This window comes from Ailuropoda melanoleuca, chromosome 4 (genome assembly GCF_002007445.2).
Source record: "Ailuropoda melanoleuca isolate Jingjing chromosome 4, ASM200744v2, whole genome shotgun sequence".
Lineage (NCBI taxonomy): Eukaryota > Metazoa > Chordata > Mammalia > Carnivora > Ursidae > Ailuropoda > Ailuropoda melanoleuca.
The window spans coordinates 13,550,196-13,568,211 of NC_048221.1; the positions used below are offsets into that span (position 1 = coordinate 13,550,196).

At 58.1% G+C, this 18,016-nt stretch overlaps 3 protein-coding genes and 1 long non-coding RNA gene across 7 annotated transcripts; 2 read left to right on the top strand and 2 right to left on the bottom strand.

Annotated features, from left to right (window-relative positions):
- Nucleotides 1-201: 201 nt before the first annotated feature.
- UBA52 (ubiquitin A-52 residue ribosomal protein fusion product 1) lies at nt 202-3,714 on the top strand. 3 transcript variants are annotated; one of them, XM_002912733.4, is made up of 5 exons: nt 202-345; nt 1,427-1,540; nt 1,790-1,876; nt 3,324-3,426; nt 3,517-3,714. In XM_002912733.4, exons 2-5 carry the CDS (start codon nt 1,438-1,440, stop codon nt 3,608-3,610), a joined length of 387 nt encoding a protein of 128 aa, XP_002912779.1. In that variant the 5' UTR covers nt 202-345; nt 1,427-1,437; the 3' UTR covers nt 3,611-3,714.
- On the bottom strand, nt 3,525-7,057 carry LOC117801881. Its single transcript, XR_004624653.1, has 2 exons — nt 6,421-7,057; nt 3,525-5,771 (listed from the first exon to the last, which is right to left on the bottom strand). It is a non-coding gene; the product is annotated as an uncharacterized LOC117801881 (long non-coding RNA).
- REX1BD (required for excision 1-B domain containing) lies at nt 5,213-8,003 on the top strand. 2 transcript variants are annotated; one of them, XM_034658091.1, is made up of 5 exons: nt 5,213-5,342; nt 5,437-5,519; nt 5,902-6,106; nt 7,052-7,131; nt 7,750-8,003. In XM_034658091.1, the coding sequence occupies exons 1-5, from the start codon at nt 5,241-5,243 to the stop codon at nt 7,766-7,768; spliced, it is 489 nt and encodes a 162-aa protein (XP_034513982.1). In that variant the 5' UTR covers nt 5,213-5,240; the 3' UTR covers nt 7,769-8,003. The 2 variants fall into 2 exon arrangements, with proteins under 2 accessions (XP_034513982.1, XP_002912780.1); XM_002912734.4 differs by having other exon boundaries at nt 7,769-8,003.
- Nucleotides 8,004-8,303: 300 nt separating this feature from the next.
- On the bottom strand, nt 8,304-16,449 carry CRLF1 (cytokine receptor like factor 1). Its single transcript, XM_034657199.1, has 9 exons — nt 16,444-16,449; nt 13,952-14,303; nt 13,513-13,642; nt 13,175-13,344; nt 12,034-12,149; nt 11,810-11,978; nt 9,311-9,498; nt 9,152-9,194; nt 8,304-8,635 (listed from the first exon to the last, which is right to left on the bottom strand). Exons 1-9 carry the CDS (start codon nt 16,447-16,449, stop codon nt 8,622-8,624), a joined length of 1,188 nt encoding a protein of 395 aa, XP_034513090.1. The 3' UTR covers nt 8,304-8,621.
- Nucleotides 16,450-18,016: the final 1,567 nt, after the last annotated feature.

Here is an 18,016-nt window from a genome sequence, read left to right on the forward strand (position 1 = left end):
CGTGCCGTCAGTTTTTGGCTAACCCACAGACAACAGGCGCAAACACCTGGAAAGGTGAGGCCATTCCCTTCACGTGACCTGGAGGACAAGGCCCGAGCCCGGAAGCGGGTTGGCTACGCTCGCCCAGAGGCGCCGCGGCTTCGTTCGCCAGCACCCAACATGGCAGCGGGGCGGGGCCGAGGGTGGGGTAAAACGCGCGGCGCGGATTATGACGTAAGCTCGCAGCGTGCTCGGTGCGCAGGCGCTCTCGGCGGCAACTCGTCGGTTTCCGGTTCCGCCGCCCTCTTTCTCTTCAACGAGGTGGCGGAGCGGTTTGGTAGCGGCGGCCTTGCGGATTCGCGCCAGGTCGGGGGTCGGGCGGAAGGCTGTGGGAGGCCGCGGGCGTCCGGGTAGCGGAAGAGGCGGCCCGGCACCCGTCCGCGCGGGCCTGGTTCGGCAGGGTGGCCCGGTCGGCTGAGTTGGCCTCGTGGGGCCGGGGTTCCGAGCCCGGACTGGGTCCCGGGATGTGAACCGGCCTTTGGGAGAGGGTCCTGTGTGCCCTGCCAGCCCAAGCTCTCCCACAAGGCCTGGGGGCGTAAATGGTCTTCCTGGGCAAACCCCTTAATAAAGGAGGGGTATGAAGCGTATAGTTTTTTCCCGTGCCATGTAGTGCGCTAGTCGTTTTAGAGTTACTAAGTTCTCTTCCCCCTACAAGATTATTTTCTACCTGCCTTCTTTAATACATCCGTAAGGAGAGGGTGGTAGCGTCCACCTTCTAGGCTTTTTTTTTTGTTGGGGGGACGACGATGGAATTATGTGTAAACAGGTACCTGGCACGTGGTTGGCAGATACTGTTCATGAGTTGGAGCAAAGGCAGGAAGCGTGGTCTGGCGAGTTTGGGTATAAACTGGGAAGGAAGCCAGGGTGTTGGGTGTCTGAGCTTGGAGTTGTAGAGAACTGCAAGGGAGGAAAGTGTGTTGGAGGGGTGGCTACTAAAATGGGATTCCCACTCAGGCTGCAGGAAGGGTCGCTTGTGGAGCAAATGTGGCTTACGGAGGGGTAGGGGAAGGAGGATGGGATCTCTAGACCACACTCGAAGAAAAGGTGTCTGGCAAAATAGTGCCCCAGCCATGTATTACTCATTCTATCATCAAAGTTGACAGAATCTCATTTGCTGGGCCCCAGGAGCATAATTACAGTCCTTGTTCCCATGAAGCACAGTTTGCCACAGGGGTCAGGGAGTAAGGTGGAGGAAGCATGATCCTTGATTATAGGACAAGTTTGGGCTGCAGGCCTAGAGGGATGGAAGGAGACAGGCACTGGGGTGGGCCTTTGGTTGTGATTGATGCTGGCACAGGGCTGACAGGGCCAAGGCTTGCCAGCCCCCAAGCTCAAACTGCTCACACCTGCAGTTCTCACCCTTCCGTTCCTACTCCCTACTCTCCAGCAGACGCAGAGATGCAGATCTTTGTGAAGACCCTGACGGGCAAGACCATCACCCTTGAGGTCGAGCCCAGTGACACCATTGAGAATGTCAAAGCCAAAATCCAAGACAAGGAGGGTGAGTTGGGCTGAGTCCAAAGGCTGTCCCTCAGGAGTCCCCAGCCCAGAGGAGCCACTGTTATGTGCAAGATGGGTGCTGGGCTCATAGTACTTCCCCTCTGTGATCTTGGGAAGGCAGCTTGTTCTCTCTACCTTAGTTTCTCTTTTGACAGATTGGGGGTAATGCCAGAGCATCCCTGTGGGGAGAGGAGAAGCTGCTAATAATATGCTTGCCAGAGCCTCAGTAACTGAACTTTCTTCTCTCCAGGCATCCCGCCTGACCAACAGCGTCTGATTTTTGCGGGCAAACAGCTGGAAGATGGCCGCACTCTGTCAGACTACAATATCCAGAAAGGTACTGGGGGTAGGGTGGCTGGACAGGGCCCCATTAAGTCTAGGACCGAGGCTCAAGCTTTGATGGCCTCATTGGCAATGGGTGGGAGGTGGCTGTCTTAAGGTGAAGATCAGATGGTGCTGATGAGTCGTATTTTTATGAAGTAATGTTTTCATCGAGGGGAGGCATCTTATGGTCTCCACTTAGGTTTCCAAGTGGCAGTGGTTTCTCATATTCTTGCTTACCTTTTTTTTTTTTTTTTTTAAGATTGTTTTGTTTTAAAATGCAGTAAAACAGTATTTGGCTGGCTCAGTCAGTAAAGCATGGGATTCTTGATCTCAGGGTTGTGAGTTCAAGCCCCATGTCGGGTGTAGACATTACTTAAAAATAAAATCTTAAGGATGTCTAGGTGGCTCAGTAGGTTAAGTATCTGCTTTTGGCTTAAGTCATGGTCCCAGGAGTCCTGCATTGGGCTCCTTGCTCATCATCAGGGAGCCTGTCTCCCTCTGCCTGCCGTTCCCCTGCTTGTACACACTCTCTCTCTGACAAATAAAATCTTTAAAATGATAAAATCTTGGGGAAAAAATGATACGAGAAATTTTATCACTATAAGGAAAATTGGTGCCACGTTTTGCGTTGTTGTTTTCTTTTCCCCCCAAGAGTTTATTTTGGGGCACGTGGGTGGCTCAGTAGGTTAAGCGATGGACTCTTGATTTCAGCTGGGGTCATGAGCTCAGGGTCCTAGGATTCAGCCCCAAGTCAGGCTTAGCAGGGAGTTTGCTTGGGATTCTCTCTCCCCCTTCCTCTACCCTTTCCCCTGCTTGTGCTCTCTCTATCTCTAAAATAAATAAAAGCTTTTTTAAAAAGAAAGATTTTAGGGACTTCTGGGTGGCTAGTTGGTTAAGCAACTGCCTTTGGTTCAGGTCATGATCTCAGGGTATGGGATCAAGACCCGTATCTGGCTTTTTGCTTGCGGGAAGTCTGCTTCTCCCTCTGCCTGCTGCTCCCCCTGCTTGTGCTTGCTTGCTCACAACACACACACACACACACTCTCTCTCTCTCTCTCTCTCTGACAAAATCTTAAAAAAAGTAATAATAAATATTTTATTTTTATCAGGAGTCACATGCTCTACTGAATAAGCCAGCTAGGTATCCCCTTGAAGTCACTTTTTGTAGCAACTAGATTTATTTTGCTCAGCAAAGTGAAATCATCTTTGCACCGCTTAGAAATTGCCTTGTCTGTCTGGAAACCCCAGTGCCCACTATAGTTGGCATATATTAGCCTCAGACTCCCCAAGGGCAAGTGGGAAGTGACAGGGAGGTTCTGTGGGGTGGTGTGAGCCAGTGTGTCCATCTCCGTGTCGAACACCCCATCACATTTGAGAAGCTCTGGTCTGGAGGACCCTGCTCTGCACCGGAGGTGCTGGGGCCGGGCTCAGTCACTGCCTCTCTTTAACCCTCCCTTAAGAGTCCACCCTACACTTGGTGCTTCGCCTCCGGGGTGGCATCATCGAGCCTTCCCTCCGCCAGCTGGCCCAGAAGTACAACTGCGACAAGATGATCTGCCGCAAGTGGGTCCTCTTGGGGGGGGGGTGGCTGCCTTGGTGGGGAGGGCTTGGAGTTGGGGTGTGCCCTCACCAGTCGCTCTCATCTCTGTGCAGGTGTTATGCTCGCCTGCACCCCCGCGCCGTCAACTGCCGCAAGAAGAAGTGCGGCCACACCAACAACCTGCGCCCCAAAAAGAAGGTCAAATAAGGCCCCTCCACCGGCTCTTCCTTTGCCCGCAGGGCGGCCTCCTGCCCAAGCCCCAAGGCCCTGGGGCCTCAATAAAGTTTCCCTTTCATTGACTGGAGCAGTAACTGGTGTCTGTGTGGTGGTCTGTCCAACGAGGAGCTGGTTCCGTTGTGGGCATGTCCCTTAGGCCCTCCTGTTACTTGAGTCTGCCTAGCCCTTGAGCGTCCTGTGTCCTTTAGGTTGTGGTTGTCTCATCTGTAAAATGTGCTGTGGTCTCGGCCCTTTGCCACGTAGCCTAGCGAACCTGCACGTCCAGGTTTCTTCATCTATAAATGGGGATAGAGAGCCCCCAGCCCAGGCTCTTGCGGGACTGCAGGTCAGCCACGTCACTGGCTGGGCTCTCCTCACACACTTTTTTTTTTTCTTTTTTTTTAAGATTTTAGTTATTTATTTGACAGACAGCCAGCAAGAGAGGGAACACAAGCAGGGGGAGTGGGAGAGGAAGAAGCAGTCTCCCAGTGGAGGAGCCCGATGCGGGATCGGGGCCTCGATCCCAGAACGCTGGGATCATGCCCTGAGCCGAAGGCAGACACTTAGCAAACGACTGAGTCATCCAGGCGCCCCCCTCCTCAGGCACTTTGATGACTTTCCTGCCTGTGCCCTGGGGGTGTTGAGGTGTGGGTGGATAGACAAACACCCCACCTAGTGTAAAACCTGTTTCTGCTGAACATGAGCCCTTGGGCCCTACCCGAGACCTGTGAGGTCAGTCTTGGAGGGCTGGGCCTTGGTGTTTATAAAACTTGTGCTGATACTCTTGAGAATCAGATAAGCTTTGTAGTGCCCTGGACTGGCTCTGGGAAGGCCATCCTTTTATTTATCTCAGGGTGATTTGGACTAGGTGTCAGATGACGACCCAGGCCAGGCCAGTGATCCTGTAGTTCTGCTGAGCCCTGAGGTGCCAGCCAAAGGCTGGTGTCTCCGTTTTTCCATGGGTCTCCTCCCTGTCAACTGCCCCCTGCTCCCTAGGCTAGGCTACCAACACCTTTCTGGTCTTTCCCACATTTATCCCTTGAGAAAGCAGCTTCTGAAAGCTCAAACTACATAGTGTAGCCCCAGCAGAGAGCTGCAAGGCCTTCCTTGCACTTAACGTGAGGCCCTGTTGACTTTAACCCTGCCCCAGGCTCTCTGGGCCTTTGCACAGGCCCATTTCTGAGGAGTGCACATAACGCCTGATAAATTTGTTAAACAGCTGGACTCCAGCCTTTTGGGCTCTCCAGTATCAGAACCTCTGTTCAAATACTCATGTCACAGCCATGTTACCTTGGACGACAAGGGTTCTGTTTATTGGAGTGGGGGCAGGATGTGAGGTTGAAATGAAGTCGATGTTGGGATAAATGTATACAAACCGAGGGACGGCCTTGCTGTATACGAAGCCTTACATCGAGGACAAACGATGGAAAGCGGGCGCTCGACCTGAGCAAGCAGGGTGGTGGGTGGAGCAGGGCAGGCCTAAGACTCTGGTCTTTGCCCCAGGTCCTCAGGTTTCCGTTTTGGCTGGCCACAGGCTGGGGTCGGAAGGCCTCCTGGCCTGCAGGGGGCGCCCGGCGCCGCGGAGCACCCTCGTCCTGGGCGGGGCCGGGGCTGCGCAGTCATGATCACTGCCAAGGCCGCGGAGGACTCCGCTGTCCCCTCGGTGCCCGGTACTGCGGTGGCTACCGGTGTCCCGGAGCGCGAGGAGCCGGCGTGGCCCTGGGTGAGCCCGGGCTCGAGCAGGAACAGGGGCGGGGTGGGCGGTGCAGGCTTGGGGGCGCCGACTTCATGCCCCAGCCATGCCCCCCACTCCGTAGAAAGATGCCCCGATCCGGGCGCTGGTGCAGCGCATCCACCAGTTGCAAGCTGAGCGCGCGCAGGCCTTCCGCCGGCTGGAGGAGTAAGTGCGGGCGCAGCGGTGGGCCGGGGTCGCAGAGTTCAGCCCCCTGCGGGCGCTGGGGATGGACGTGCTTGGGGGTGGAGCTGGATCCCCTCGGGGCTGCGTTGTCGGAGGTGGGGCGGGATTCGCCAGGGGACCAGATCTTTGCTTTACTCCTCTGGGACCCGGGGCGCGGCCCCACTGCCGGAAGGACCACTGCACGTGGCGTCTCTCCCTTCCCCAAGCGCAGGAGTGGGCCCATCTCCGGTTACCCTGCGGGAGTCAGAGAGCGTCCTCCACACTCTGGGGTCCAGGGACACTTCCTGGGGGCTTTCAGGTGGTCAGTGCGGGTGCAGGGCCTGAGAGCCTAAGGGCGTAGCCTCAGGACCCCCACCTGCCGCAGAGGCCACCTCCAGTACCTGCGAAGCGGCCCGCCCTACGACTTCCCGCGCTACCGGAGCACGGTGCACGAGGTGACCCAGGCCTTCGCCGCCGCCTCGCGGGAGGTGCTGGCGCTGGAGGCCGAGCTGGCCGGGCCCAGAGGCCAGCCGCTGCTCGCGAGCCACGTGCGCAGCCTGCAACAGCTGGAGCAGACGCGCCTGGCTACGGTGAGGCCCCACCCCCAGCCCCTGTCCCCGACCCAGCGCCCGGTGTGTCACGGCCCACTGTGCGCCTCATGAGGGAAGGGCCAGAATCCGGCCCGCCAACCCCACCCCCGGCGTCCCAGACCCCACTTCTTCCTTTCCCACCTCAAAACTCCGCTAAGGGTTCACTCGAGATTCTCAGGCCCTGACCCCTCCAGTCCTTCTCCGGGTCATTCCGGTTTTGTTTAGTCCCAGGACACGCCCATTTCATCTCAGCTCCTCCCGCAGCCCCGGCGCTCTGCCGGGATGCCTAGAGCCTGCCCCCACTCCGCTCTTACCCCTTTGGCTGTTCCCACTGACTCAGGTCTGGTCCTCAGCCCCCTGCAGATTGCGCAGTGTGAATTTCCACGGCACGCCCCCTCTTGAGTAATCGTATATCCCAGCCTGGGTTCTGGGCCTACTCCTCCTAGTGGGTTCCAAGGCCCCGCCCACTCTGCCCCTACAGCCAATCCTGGCCGAGACCCAGTATTCCCAGCCCACGTGAAGCCACGCCCACATCACACTCCAAACTGGGACATCCTGGCCACGCTGCTTTAGGAGACCCCAGTCCCAGTCTAGGTGTTTGGCCTACCTCCACCCTTCCGTCCTTGAGACCATGAGGCCCTGCCTAGTCCACCCCTCTCACCAGTTTCTGGCTGAGCCTTCTCTGCTCTTCCCACACCAGGCCTTCCTGCGGCCACCCACATGCCACCACCCGGGTACTCACTCTAGCGCCTGCCCACTCGGTGCTCCCCAGGAGCCCCTATAAACTGAATACCAGACTCCTCCCGTGCAAAGCACCGCCCCCTGAGACTCCGGGTCGTGGCTGCCTTCCTGGGTGCTTCAGTGCCTCCCTGCCGGGTCTGTGTGGGAGGGCGAGGGAGGGCCTCTGCCAGCCGTGATATGCTCCCTGTTCCTTGCCCACACCAGGTGGCCCTGCTGCAGCTGATGGGGGCACCGGAGTTGTCTGGGCAGGAGAACGCTCTGCACACGCACCCGCTGAAGATGAAGTGAGCACTCCCTCCTAGTGGGCTGGCAGTAGTAGAGGCACGCGCACCTTCAGGCCCCCATCCCTAGCCAGGTGTGCCCCAGGGCTGGCACAGTCGCGCTGGCTGACCCTCTGGACCCGCACACAACCCTTAGGGTATGCACACTGGAGTCCTTACCAGTGGCTCCCGGACATACAGCACACATTGCCCCCAGTGCACACGCCCTGCAGTTTCACACCAGACTTGCTGTGCATTTCGGGGACACAGCTGGGCACCTCACACGTGCCAGTTCCGCTCACATGGCTGGACTTAGAGCTTGGACGTGGTTTCCCAGGCCCAGCAGACACAGGCCTGCACATTCCTGCCTCCAGCCCCGCTCCAGCACACACGAGTGCACTCCCACTCGCTGTCCGCTCTGTGATACAGCACAGCCTTTGGATGGCACCCGCCCCCAGATGGCTTTTTCTCTCTGCCCACTCTCACCCACAGGCCACCCCTCCTCCCCGGCATCCAAATGGTCCTCGTGGCCACTGGTGCTGCCTGGAACTTTGGCGGCAGGCAGGAGGGCCGGGGCTTGCCACAGCCCCCTAGGAGCTGCGCAGTGGCAGCTAATTCGCCCCATCTGGGTTTTATTTATAGTTCCCATCCACTGTTGTAGGGTAATTAAAACCATGGAAGCAATCAGCGAGGTTCTTCAGGACCTTAGGTTTGATGCAGAATCTGCCGAGTGATGGTGGCTCCCCAGGGACACGCCGAGGGCTACGGGAAATGGGGTGAATTGCACCCAGCCCACCCCTGGACCGTCAGCTGGCTGGGGTCCTGCTCCACCCGGTTGCTCACCGCCCTTGAGTTTGCTGTGACTCACACAATAAAGGACCCTTCATTTGCAGCTACTCCACTGTCTCTGTGTCCTGGGGTGCTGGGAGGGGTGTCCCTGGGGAGGAGGAGGCCCCACAAGGCCAGGAATGACAGGTGCAAGGCCCCCCACCCCTGCTCCCTGACAGTAGAGCTGGCATTTGGAATCACACCTTCCAATGAGTTTAAAACTAGGTATTTCACATCCTGGAGAGTCTAAAATTCTGGGATGCAAAGATTCCAATCCCATAGGGTCATTAGGATTCCTCATGCTTCCCCTAAACCCCACAGCCCCTACCCTGGGCCAATCCAGCCCCAAATATCTTCACAGTCAGGGCACCTAAATAGCTTGTTTATTTAAAAAGACTCTTTGCAGGGGTCCTGGATGGGGCAGGGGGAGTAATGACCCCTCTTCACCCCCAGCCCTGGCAGGGGTTCTGGGCAGCCTAGCCAACCCTCACACACACCCCCACTGGAGTTGCACCCAAGAGTGGCCTCACGTGGAGGCCAAAGATGTTGTTACCCTCAGAATACCCATCCCAGCTCCTGCCGAGGGTGCTTGGGTGCCCTGAGGTGAGGGTACAGAGTTAGCCCCCAGTCTGGGTGCGGCCCCCGGGTCTCCACGCAGCAGGGAGGGTGGCCCCAGTCCCTAGAGCTTATCTGGCAGGACCTGCAGGCAGAGGGGAAGCCAAGCTAAGCAGGGAGCCTGGGAGGGGCCAGTACCACAGAGCAATTGAGGAAGCCCCAGTTCAGGTCCTGGCCCTGCCACTTTCAGCTTGGGGACCTTGGGTAGGGTACTGCCCCTCTCAGGGCCTTGGTTTCCCCATTTGAGAAGTAAGAATATCTGTTTGTCCCAAGGGGTGTCCTGTGGGTAAAGCTCTTGGCACAAGGTAAGCATGCATGCAGTAGGCGCTCATACATGCTAACTGGAGTGAGTATGTTCATTTCTGAGAATTATATTCCACTTCGGACATTTTCGGGGGTCAGATGCTTTTACTAGGCTAAAGGCCACAGGACCAGGCAATCACTGGGTATTAGGTAAATGCTGATCAATAGGAGATGGAGGAAGGGATTCCATCTCAGCAACCCTAAGGCTGAGGGTGGGGGGCCCACGCCTTGTGGCCACCAGGAACGGCCCTCGTCTCCCTCCCTGCCCACCCACCCAGCTGGGGTGGGCTCCCCTTACCTCTCGTCGTGCCCCGTCTGCCCGAGGGCAGGATCCCCTCGTCCTGTGCTTGGAAGGAAGGAGGCAGTGTCTGCGGCCTGCGGACCTCCCCCCTCCCCAGCCCGATTCCCTCCCTGCCCCCACCACTCCATCCCTCGCCCGCCGGTCTCTCCTTCCTACCTGGTTGCGAGTCTTGTGTGTCTTCTGCATCCAGGCTCGCCACTGGTCGTAGAGGCGGAAGCTCAGGTTCGAGCAGTACGCGTGCTTCTTGAGCCAGCCCAGGAACTGCTTGAGCTCGCGGCGCACCGGCCCCGAGCTCGGCTCGCCACCCCGCGGCTCGCACGCCCCGCCGCCCGGGCCCGGGCGCTCTGATGGGGGGGAGCGGCAGCGTCACGGCGCGCCCGGCAGAGGGCGCGCGAGGGCAGGAGAGGGACGTTCAGCGGCTCGGGGGGACAGTGTTCCCCTTGGGTACCTCCCTCCCGGTGTCTCCGGGATCGGGTCCTCTCCACCGCCCAGCACGGCAGGCCAGCTCAGCCCGGGAGGAGGTGGGAGGCAGGGGAAGAAAGGGCCTCCTCCCCCATGTCTCCTGCAGAACCTGATTCCCGTGGCCTGAGCCAGGTGCGAGGGAAAGAGAGGGCAAGAAGGAGAGGAGCCAGGGCCAGAGGGATGAGACCCGGACACCGAGCAAGGGACAGAGAAAAGGCGAGAGAGAGACACTAGTGAGAGTGAGCGCTGGAAAGAGAGAGAGAGAGAGAGAGGCAGAGATGGAAAGATGGAGACAAGGCCAGACAGGGAGATGTGGGGAGGGCCAAAGCGATGGGGGACAGCCAAGGAGATGCAGAGGGACAGAAAAGGGCGAGATGAAGAGAGGGCTGCAGCAGGCAGAGACAGAGACCATGGGTGTATAGGGACACAGAAACCAAAAAAGGAAAAAATACAGAGAGACACAGGGGAAGAGGACGACAGAGGGATGAAGGGAGACAGAGGAGACCCGGAGGGGGGGACGGCGGGGAGGTAGTCCCCAGGACAGGCCTGAGAGCGGGAGCCAGTGGGATGGGGAGTGGGCTGGGAGGGCCAGGTGGGAGGCCAGCCTGTCGGTCCAGCTGCCGGCCGCAGCCAGCCCCTAGCAGGCCGGCAGATAAGGACATCGGCCTCACGTCATAAATAATGCCGGGAACCCGCTGACAGGCCCTGGCACGGCCACGGCCCCCACCGCCCCTGCTGGCCTCCCCCGGCTTCCCCAGCCTCTCCAGCGGACGCAGCCGCCTGCTGGCTCCCGTGCAAGAATCGCAGGTGCTGGGCACTAGTAGGGGCCAAGGCGCAGGCCCCTCCCAGCCATGCTAGATCCCGCCCACCCCCAGAACCTGGAGGGGCCCAGGATGGGGGCTGGGGAACTGGCTGGAGCCTGGCTCTGCCCCTCCCTGGCTTTGGGACCCCCTCTGGGCCTCAGTTTTCCCATCGTCCCGTAAGCATGGGGCTGGACTTCCAGGAAACTGAATTCAGATCCCTGTGTGACCTTGGGGGCTGGCTGAACGTCCTAGGGCTTCAGTGTCCTCACCTGAGAAAAGGGATTCCCTTGGGATGAAATCATGGAGGAGCAAGAGATGGACACCTTAGTAACTACTACCAGAAAACATTTAGACAGTGCCCAGCATGAGTGCACTTTCTTGGGTTATGTCATCTAACCCTAACAATAGCTTGAGGTGGGTATGATTATTGTACCCACTTTCCAGATGGAAAAGCTGAGGCCAGACATTTCAATTAACATATTTCATAACATTTCATACAGGAGAGAATGGAGGATCATGGGCTTAGAGAAACCTTAGAGGGCAAGGGAAGTCAGACCCAGGCTTCCCCCACCCCCATACCTTGACCAGAAGGGGAACCCAACCAAGGCCCATCAGAGGGAGAGTCGGCAGCCGATCAGCCTTAGAAGCAGAGGTCTCAAACTCACTTGCCTTTAGGGGCTGGGGAGGGGGTACAGGTGGGCAAAATGGGACAGGTGGTGATGGGGCAACTGGAGAGGGAGACCCCTGAATGATGGGGGCTGATGGGGACTGTGGACATACTCTGGCTGTGTCCTGTTACATTTTCTTTGCTTAAAGATTCTATTTTTAGGGGCGCCTGGGTGGCTCAGTCGGTTAAGAGTCTGCCTTCGGCTCAGGTCATGATCCCAAGGCCCTGGGATGGAGCCCTGCATCAGGCTCCCTGCTCAGGGAGGAATCTGTTCCTCCCTTTCCTTCTGTTCCCCCCCCCCCCCCCCCCNTGCTCTCTCTTGCTTGCTCTGTCTCTCTCAAATAAATCTTTTTTTTTTAAAAGTTTCCATTTTTAAGTACTCTCCACACCCAACATGGAGCTTGAACTCACAACTCCGAGATCAAGAGTCAAATGTTCTTCCAACTGAGCCAGCCAGGTGCCCCAACATTTTCTAGACAATTAGTTTTTCTGGGAAACCTAGGATATTTGTGTGAAAACTTTCTGTTTTTAAATGTCTGCAAGTAGGTCAGACTTTTTTTTTCCTTCAAACGGCAAGTCAAAGAAAATGGATCCAAGGGCCAGATTTGGCCCCTAAGGGCCACCAATTTGAGACCTCTGCTGTCTTGGAGGAAACAAAGAAACAAAGGCCTTGGCTGCTTTGGGACTGGTCTCCTGACCACCCAGCCCTGCTGGGATGCTCACCACTGCGAGGGGTGGAGGCGGCCGTGGGGTGGCTCCACTCGCTCCAGATCCCTGCTTTCTTGGAGCCGTAGATGCCAAAGGGATTGCAACGCACTTGCACGAAATAGACTGTGCCTGGCTTCAGGCCGGCCAGGCGGCAGGAGGTCTGGTTGCTGACATCGTCCACCACCTGGTGGCAATGGCAGGGTCAGAGGCCAGAGGCGGGGGCGGGGGCAGGGGAGTGCAGAGGCTTGGAAGAGGAAGTCCTTGAGGGCCGGTGGGGAAACCCAGCGCACACTCAGCTGGTCCTCCAGGCCCCCAACTCGGCTCACGTGCACATCAGGTGGGGGATCGGTGGTCACTGAGAGACGGGGCAGGGCAGGGCTTAATCACTCAGCCGTGCTTGGACCTGACCGGCCCCCATCTGGGTTCAAATCTCAGAGCACGTGGCTTGGGTGGCACCTGCCTCCTCGGTTCTGCCCTCTCCCCTCTCCCCCCTCCCCCCTACCAGACGGTGGATTACATTAGATAATATTTGGGAAACACTCAACACCTAGAAGCATTCAATTAATGTTAGCTGTTATCACCATTATTATCTGTGACAGGAGAAACATAATCCCATCTTCAGGGAACTATGGAAAAGCAGACACTGCTTGGCTGATGACATTGTTCTTACTATGCCCAGGAGGCCAGGGGGCCAGCAGGCTGCCAGACCCCTGAGAAGCTCCTCCTGACCCCCCTCTGCCCACCTGCACCTCCAGATCCTTCCTACTTTGTAGAGGTTTTCAGTAGGACAGACTTGCTGGAGCAGAGGGAAACTGAGGCTCAGAACCTGCCCGCTGAAGCTTCAGGACTTGAGGAAGCAAAGCCGGAAGCAGACTGGGGTGGGGGGCGGCTAACAGCCTCCTGGGGATCCTTCTGGGAGCCCTGTGGGCAGCATGGAGGTCTGGCCTCTCCCCCTGAGGCCTTTGTAAGGGTCTGAAAGGGTTAAGGCACAGGCCTGCTTGGGGCTGAGAAACACCCTAATTAGATTAGGCCCAATTCTGCTCGCAGATCATCCGTTTCCTGCCTCCCGCCTGCGCACCCCCCCCCCAGCTCCAGCCTGAGGCTTCCTGGGGCGCCTTCCGACCTGGGCGCCCCCTCCCAGCTCCCCCGGGGGCCCCCTCCTGCACACCTGGGCTGCCGAGGGGGAGGCAGCCAGGCCAGGTGTTCTCCACAGAGTGGGGGTATCCTGGCTGCTTCAGGAGACTGGGGACCTATGGGTGGATGCCTAGTTCCTCCCAGCCCCAACCAGCAGGGTCCGGGATGGAGCTGCAGCCGGGAGCTGAGCTAGGAGAGGGGGTTCAGGATCCTTTGTGGGTCTAGTAGCTGGGGTGGGGGGCTCACCCACATCCAGGATGTCCAGCGTGAGCACATCGGAGCGGGCCGAGCCCAGCCGGTTGGTGGCCTCTACCCAGATCTCGTAGGGCGTAAAGAGAGCCAGGTCCTTGGGGATGTGGCAGGAATGCGGCCCTACCGTGTGGTACTCCTCACACGTGTTGTCCTGCCCGTACCACCTGCGGAGCAGGAGGGGGTGTGAGGGCACACGAAGGTCCCTTCAGGCCCCCCAGACCTCCCCATGGCAGCCCCAGAGTGCAGACAGGACACCCGGCTTGGAGACGGTGGGCTTTGCCGAGGCCCCAGAGCCAGGCTGGAACACGCGTCACACAAGGCCCACCACCAACCTCAGCTTGTACTTGAGGGAGTAGTTGGTGTGGAGGAAGGTTTCCCCATGGGCCCCCGGCGTCCAACGGCATGTCAGGTCCTTCATGTTCTTGGACCAGCAACTGATGTTGAAAGGTTTCTCTGGGGGCACTGGGGAAGGGGGGTGCAGGGGGCTGAGGGCCTGCACCAGCCCTGGATGGGGGAGAAGCTGCTAGCCACCAGCCAGGCCCCCACCTTGGAGTGGAAGGAGGGTGAAGAGAGCGGATGTGGGCGGGACAGCCTGCCTGGAATCTCTTGGGGATAGGGGCGGGGGGGGGGGGGTCCAGGCTCTCATTTCCACCCCAGAGGTCCCTACCTCTCAGTCTGTACCAGCATGGTCACTGTTAGTCGTGGGCCAGAGGGCCCGTGACTCATGCCCCTCTCCAGAGTTACCCCTGCTTATCCTGGGGGCCCACTTACAGCCAACATAGAGGCAGGAGCCGGCCAGGATGCTGCCGTCACGAGCGTGGCACACAAGGTTGTCGCCAGACTGCTGCCTGGATCCGTTGAGGTTGGCCAGGGCGAGGGCCAGGGTGGAGGCGTTGAGCACCCGGGACAGCTCGGGGGCTAGGCGGCGCCCGTTCAGGGTCCAGTAGAGGCCCTCAGCTGTGGCCCCTGGCGGGTCCCCATGCACTGAGCACGTGGCCTGCAGGGAGGAGCCGATGAGGAGCGTTGGGTCCTGGGGGCTGATGACAGCCGTATCTGGGGTCAGAGAGGAGGGCCTGTCAGGCCTGAGATGGAGTCGCCCTGAGCCCGCCCACCCCCAACCATGCTAGGACCTCCAGGACTCATGGCAGACCTGCGAAGGAGCTGTTTACTATGGTCTCCCTCCCATTTTACAGATAAGGAGACTGAGGTTCAATTAGGCCAAGTGACCAACCCAAGGTGGGTAGCGAAACCAAGATTCAGCCCCAGGACTGTGTGATTCCACAACTCAGGTCCTTCCAAGCCGCTTCCTCATGGACCTCCTCAAGGCTCTGGGAGTGGACACAAAACGCAGGCACAAATGCCCACTCAGTTCTGACAACTATTGCATTCTGCCTTTTTCCTTTTTTAAAAAAAATTCATTTTATTTTTGGCATTTAGAAATAAGAGACTGATACCCCTAGAGCCTCACGCATAGTGTGTCTTTGGGGGAAAAGACGCTTCTAAAAAGGGGTGCCCTGACTCTAACTAGAATCCTGCTTATTTTATGGATGAAAAAATTGAGGTTCTGTGAAATCATCTCTTGCCCAAAGTCACTGAATGAAGAAAGGGCACACAATTTAAACCCCGATTTGTGGGTCTCCAGAGTTCTGCTCTGCGCTATTGCTGGAACTGAAGGAGGCTGGGGCAAACTCTAGGACCCCAACCCCCATCCAAAGGGACTTGGCATCATTGTTCTTTCCTTCAACTCGTTTTTCCTAATCTGCAAAATGGGAACAAGAAAGCTCATGATCCCTAGGGCCATTGTGAAGATTAGATGGAAAGTGACTTCCTAAATAGGATTGTGTGTGAACTGGGTGCTGGCCACGAGGCTCTCAGGGATGCCAAGGGCTTCCCCTTCTGGAGGTTAGAACATAAGAGAAGTCTGTTTTTATCCAAGGAGAAGTCAAGGTCCAGATAAGGGCGAGGGGTTGCACAGTCCAAGACCCTGATACCCCTCTCTGAGCCTCAGTCTCCCTGTCTGGGAAGTGGGAATCATGGTACCAACCACGTTTGAGAGGAGTGAAAATATTGTCTTAAGGACAACCTTGTGGGACTTTTAAGCCAGGCTGACCTGGGTTCGAATGCCGCCAACTCACTGTGGAAGCTTGGCCCATTCATTTTATTTCTTTGAGCCTCTGGGAAGGGGTCTCCCCCTCCACCAAGAACAGTTGTGAGGACTCATTCACTCATTTGTTCATTCATTCATTCATTCATGCATGCACGCATGGAGCACCTACAGTTTGCCAGGAGCTGAGGGCACAATGGTGACCAAGATACTAAAAATTCCTGCCTTTGTGGGCCTTGAATCCAAGGGAGCAACAGGAGAAAGAAATAAATATCTAAGAATAAATGGGGGAGAAAGTGAAGCACATGTTAGTGGTGGCAGCTCGGTGGCCCAGGAGGCCTATCTGGGGAGGCATTTGAGCTAAGACCTGAATAAAGTGAAAGACGTCACCATGAGAATATCTAGTAAAGAGTAACCAGGCAGTGGGAGCAGCAAGTGCAAATGTCCTGGGGCAGGAGTGGTGGGGAATGAGGTCTGGGAGGTCAGCAGTACCAGACCTACAGGGAGGGGTTATTCCAGGGATCTGCACAGGGGAGGATTTACATTTTAAAAGGATCCCCAGGCAGCTGTAAAAAGGGACTGGGGAGGGGGGGGAGGGGGGCAGCAAAAAAAAAAAAAAAAAAAAAAAAAAANGGGGGTAGCCCAGCTTCTCTGTGATGGCAGCCAAGGACAGGGTGATCCCGGCACTCTGAATGCCAGCGGCTGCCCTTTGCTGACCCTCACTGCCCCAGATGGGCGAGGTGGGGTGGACGCGGTTCTCCCGCCCGGCCCTGACAATTTTCCGGGGCAAACTTGGCTTGAAGGCCATTTCTTGCTGGAGCCTGGGATCACAGTTGCGTTTGGGGCTTGGCCCAGGGCTCGCCGGAGGTCTCAGCGTCCGTGCGAAGGAGCCGGCTGAGCGGGCCAGAGCCGAGGAGGCGGGGGCGGCCGGGGGCGGGGGCCAGGGGGCCGCCCCGGAGGTCCCAGGCAGCCAGCCGCCCGCTAATTCGGAATTCCTTCGGCATGAACTCGGGCGTGCCAGCGTCTCTGCCCCGGCCCACCCACCGCTTCCTGCCTGGGCCCCCCCAGCAGGGTGGGAGGCACGGCCAGGCCTGCCTGGACCCCAGGCCCACTCTCAACCCTTTGGGGGTAGGTCACGCCCCTCCAACCCCCCACCCACCAGCATGGTCTAGCCAGGAAGGGGCTCTCTGGGGGGTCTTGGCTGGGGGGCACTGCCCCTCTGCCACACCCGCCGGGCCTGGGCTGGCGTGGACTGCCTGCTAGCAGCTGCAGCTGCCCTCTTGGGGCTGGGCGGGGGACAGGGCGAGAGGGCAAGGCCAGGCGGGCCTGGACAGGCCAGCCCCCACCCCCACGTTCCACCAGAAAAGGTCAGAGGAAGGACTTCTGGGACGTCGGTGCCAGTCCCAGCTGGAGCACCTGAGGAACGGACTTCCCCTCTCCTGTTCTCAGTTTCCTCCTCCATAAAGTGGGAGGAAAATAAGTTCTACATGTTGGGGAGATTGATGAGATGCGATCACGATGTCCAGAGGGCCCAGCACATTGCAGCACCTAGGAACTATTAAGATCACAGCCCCTCCCAGCTCTGGGGTCCCAGCTGACTCCCAGCTCCCTTCAGGCCTCCCCAAACAATGGGCCAAGGCGCCCGGGACCTGGATGCACACTTTCCAAGCCAGGCGAAGCAGCTGGGAACAGCCCACTAAGGTGGTAGGGGCCCTTGCCTGGTTTGGGGGGCCTCCTAGAAGGCTCCCCAAAGCAGATCCCTGAGCTCAGCTTTTGGACAGCCACCCCCCACCCCCTTGCTCCCTGCCTCCCTGCCTTTCACACAGAGCTGGGGCCTTTAAAAGTTTTTTCCTTCTCCCTTCCCAATCTGGAGCCATTGCCATTATTAAAAAGGAACACCATGTGTTTTAAAAGGGAAAAGTGTGAGATTCTCTGCAAGCAAGGCAGGAGGGTGGCCTCCATCCCGGGGTCCCGACAGGGGTCCCCATCTCCCATCCCGCTGGTACCTGCAGACACTTTACGACCCACCCGCCTGCTGGTCAGGTGCTAAGACACACTGTAAGTAGAAACATATTGCTGAGGTGTGAGAATCTTTAATTTCTTCCCCCTTAAAGGAAAAAACACACGCACAACAATCCCCCCCCCAACCACCACCACCTTTGCCTGCTGTTCTATGAGCTGGGAAACAAAGCCGGCCACTAAGAGTAGCCTTTACAGGCGCTGCTCACTGCCTAGCAGAGCTGCCAGGGGCCCCAGGAGGGCCTGGGGCAGCCCCTCACCTGCTCAGGCACCTTGGGCACGCTGGGCTTTCAGCAAGTGCCCCCAGGGGGTGCCCGGACCCTGTCCTTTCTGGAGACGCACCACAGGAAGCTTGCAACAGCTCTGTGCAGTGTGGGACGGACTGGGGAGCACTGTGTGCTGTCCCGAACGGACCGGAGCGCCCGGATGGGGTGCGTGGAGTGCTTGTGAACGGTTAAGGCAGGCTGTGACTGCCTGTATACCCCTGTGTTGCCTCCCCCCGCGGAATGTATGTGACCACGAATGTGTGTGTGTCAGGCATGGAATGTGTGTGTGCGCGCCCCGATGGTGTGCGAATGTGCATCTGGGATGCAGTGTGCGCTCATCTGAGGGCGAGGGTGACGGGCCACAAGCCAGTGTGTCTTTGTGTGTCTCTGGGTGTGTCCCAGAGAGGGTCTGGATGTAGAGACGGTGTCCTGGAGGGGGTGTGCTTC

Coding starts and splice junctions, on each gene's coding strand:
- UBA52 (XM_002912733.4), top strand. CDS start 1,438: ATGCAGATCTTTGTGAAGACCCTGACGGGCAAGACCATCACCCTTGAG. Junction 1,877..3,323: donor AGACTACAATATCCAGAAAG/GTACTGGGGGTA, acceptor CCCTCCCTTAAG/AGTCCACCCTACACTTGGTG. Junction 3,427..3,516: donor GACAAGATGATCTGCCGCAA/GTGGGTCCTCTT, acceptor ATCTCTGTGCAG/GTGTTATGCTCGCCTGCACC.
- REX1BD (XM_002912734.4), top strand. CDS start 5,241: ATGATCACTGCCAAGGCCGCGGAGGACTCCGCTGTCCCCTCGGTGCCC. Junction 5,520..5,901: donor GCCTTCCGCCGGCTGGAGGA/GTAAGTGCGGGC, acceptor CACCTGCCGCAG/AGGCCACCTCCAGTACCTGC. Junction 7,132..7,768: donor ACGCACCCGCTGAAGATGAA/GTGAGCACTCCC, acceptor CCACTGTTGTAG/GGTAATTAAAACCATGGAAG.
- CRLF1 (XM_034657199.1), bottom strand. Junction 13,345..13,512: donor TCCCTCAAGTACAAGCTGAG/GTTGGTGGTGGG, acceptor CCTGCTCCGCAG/GTGGTACGGGCAGGACAACA. Junction 9,499..11,809: donor CGCCTCCACCCCTCGCAGTG/GTGAGCATCCCA, acceptor CCCCCCCATCAG/AGCGCCCGGGCCCGGGCGGC.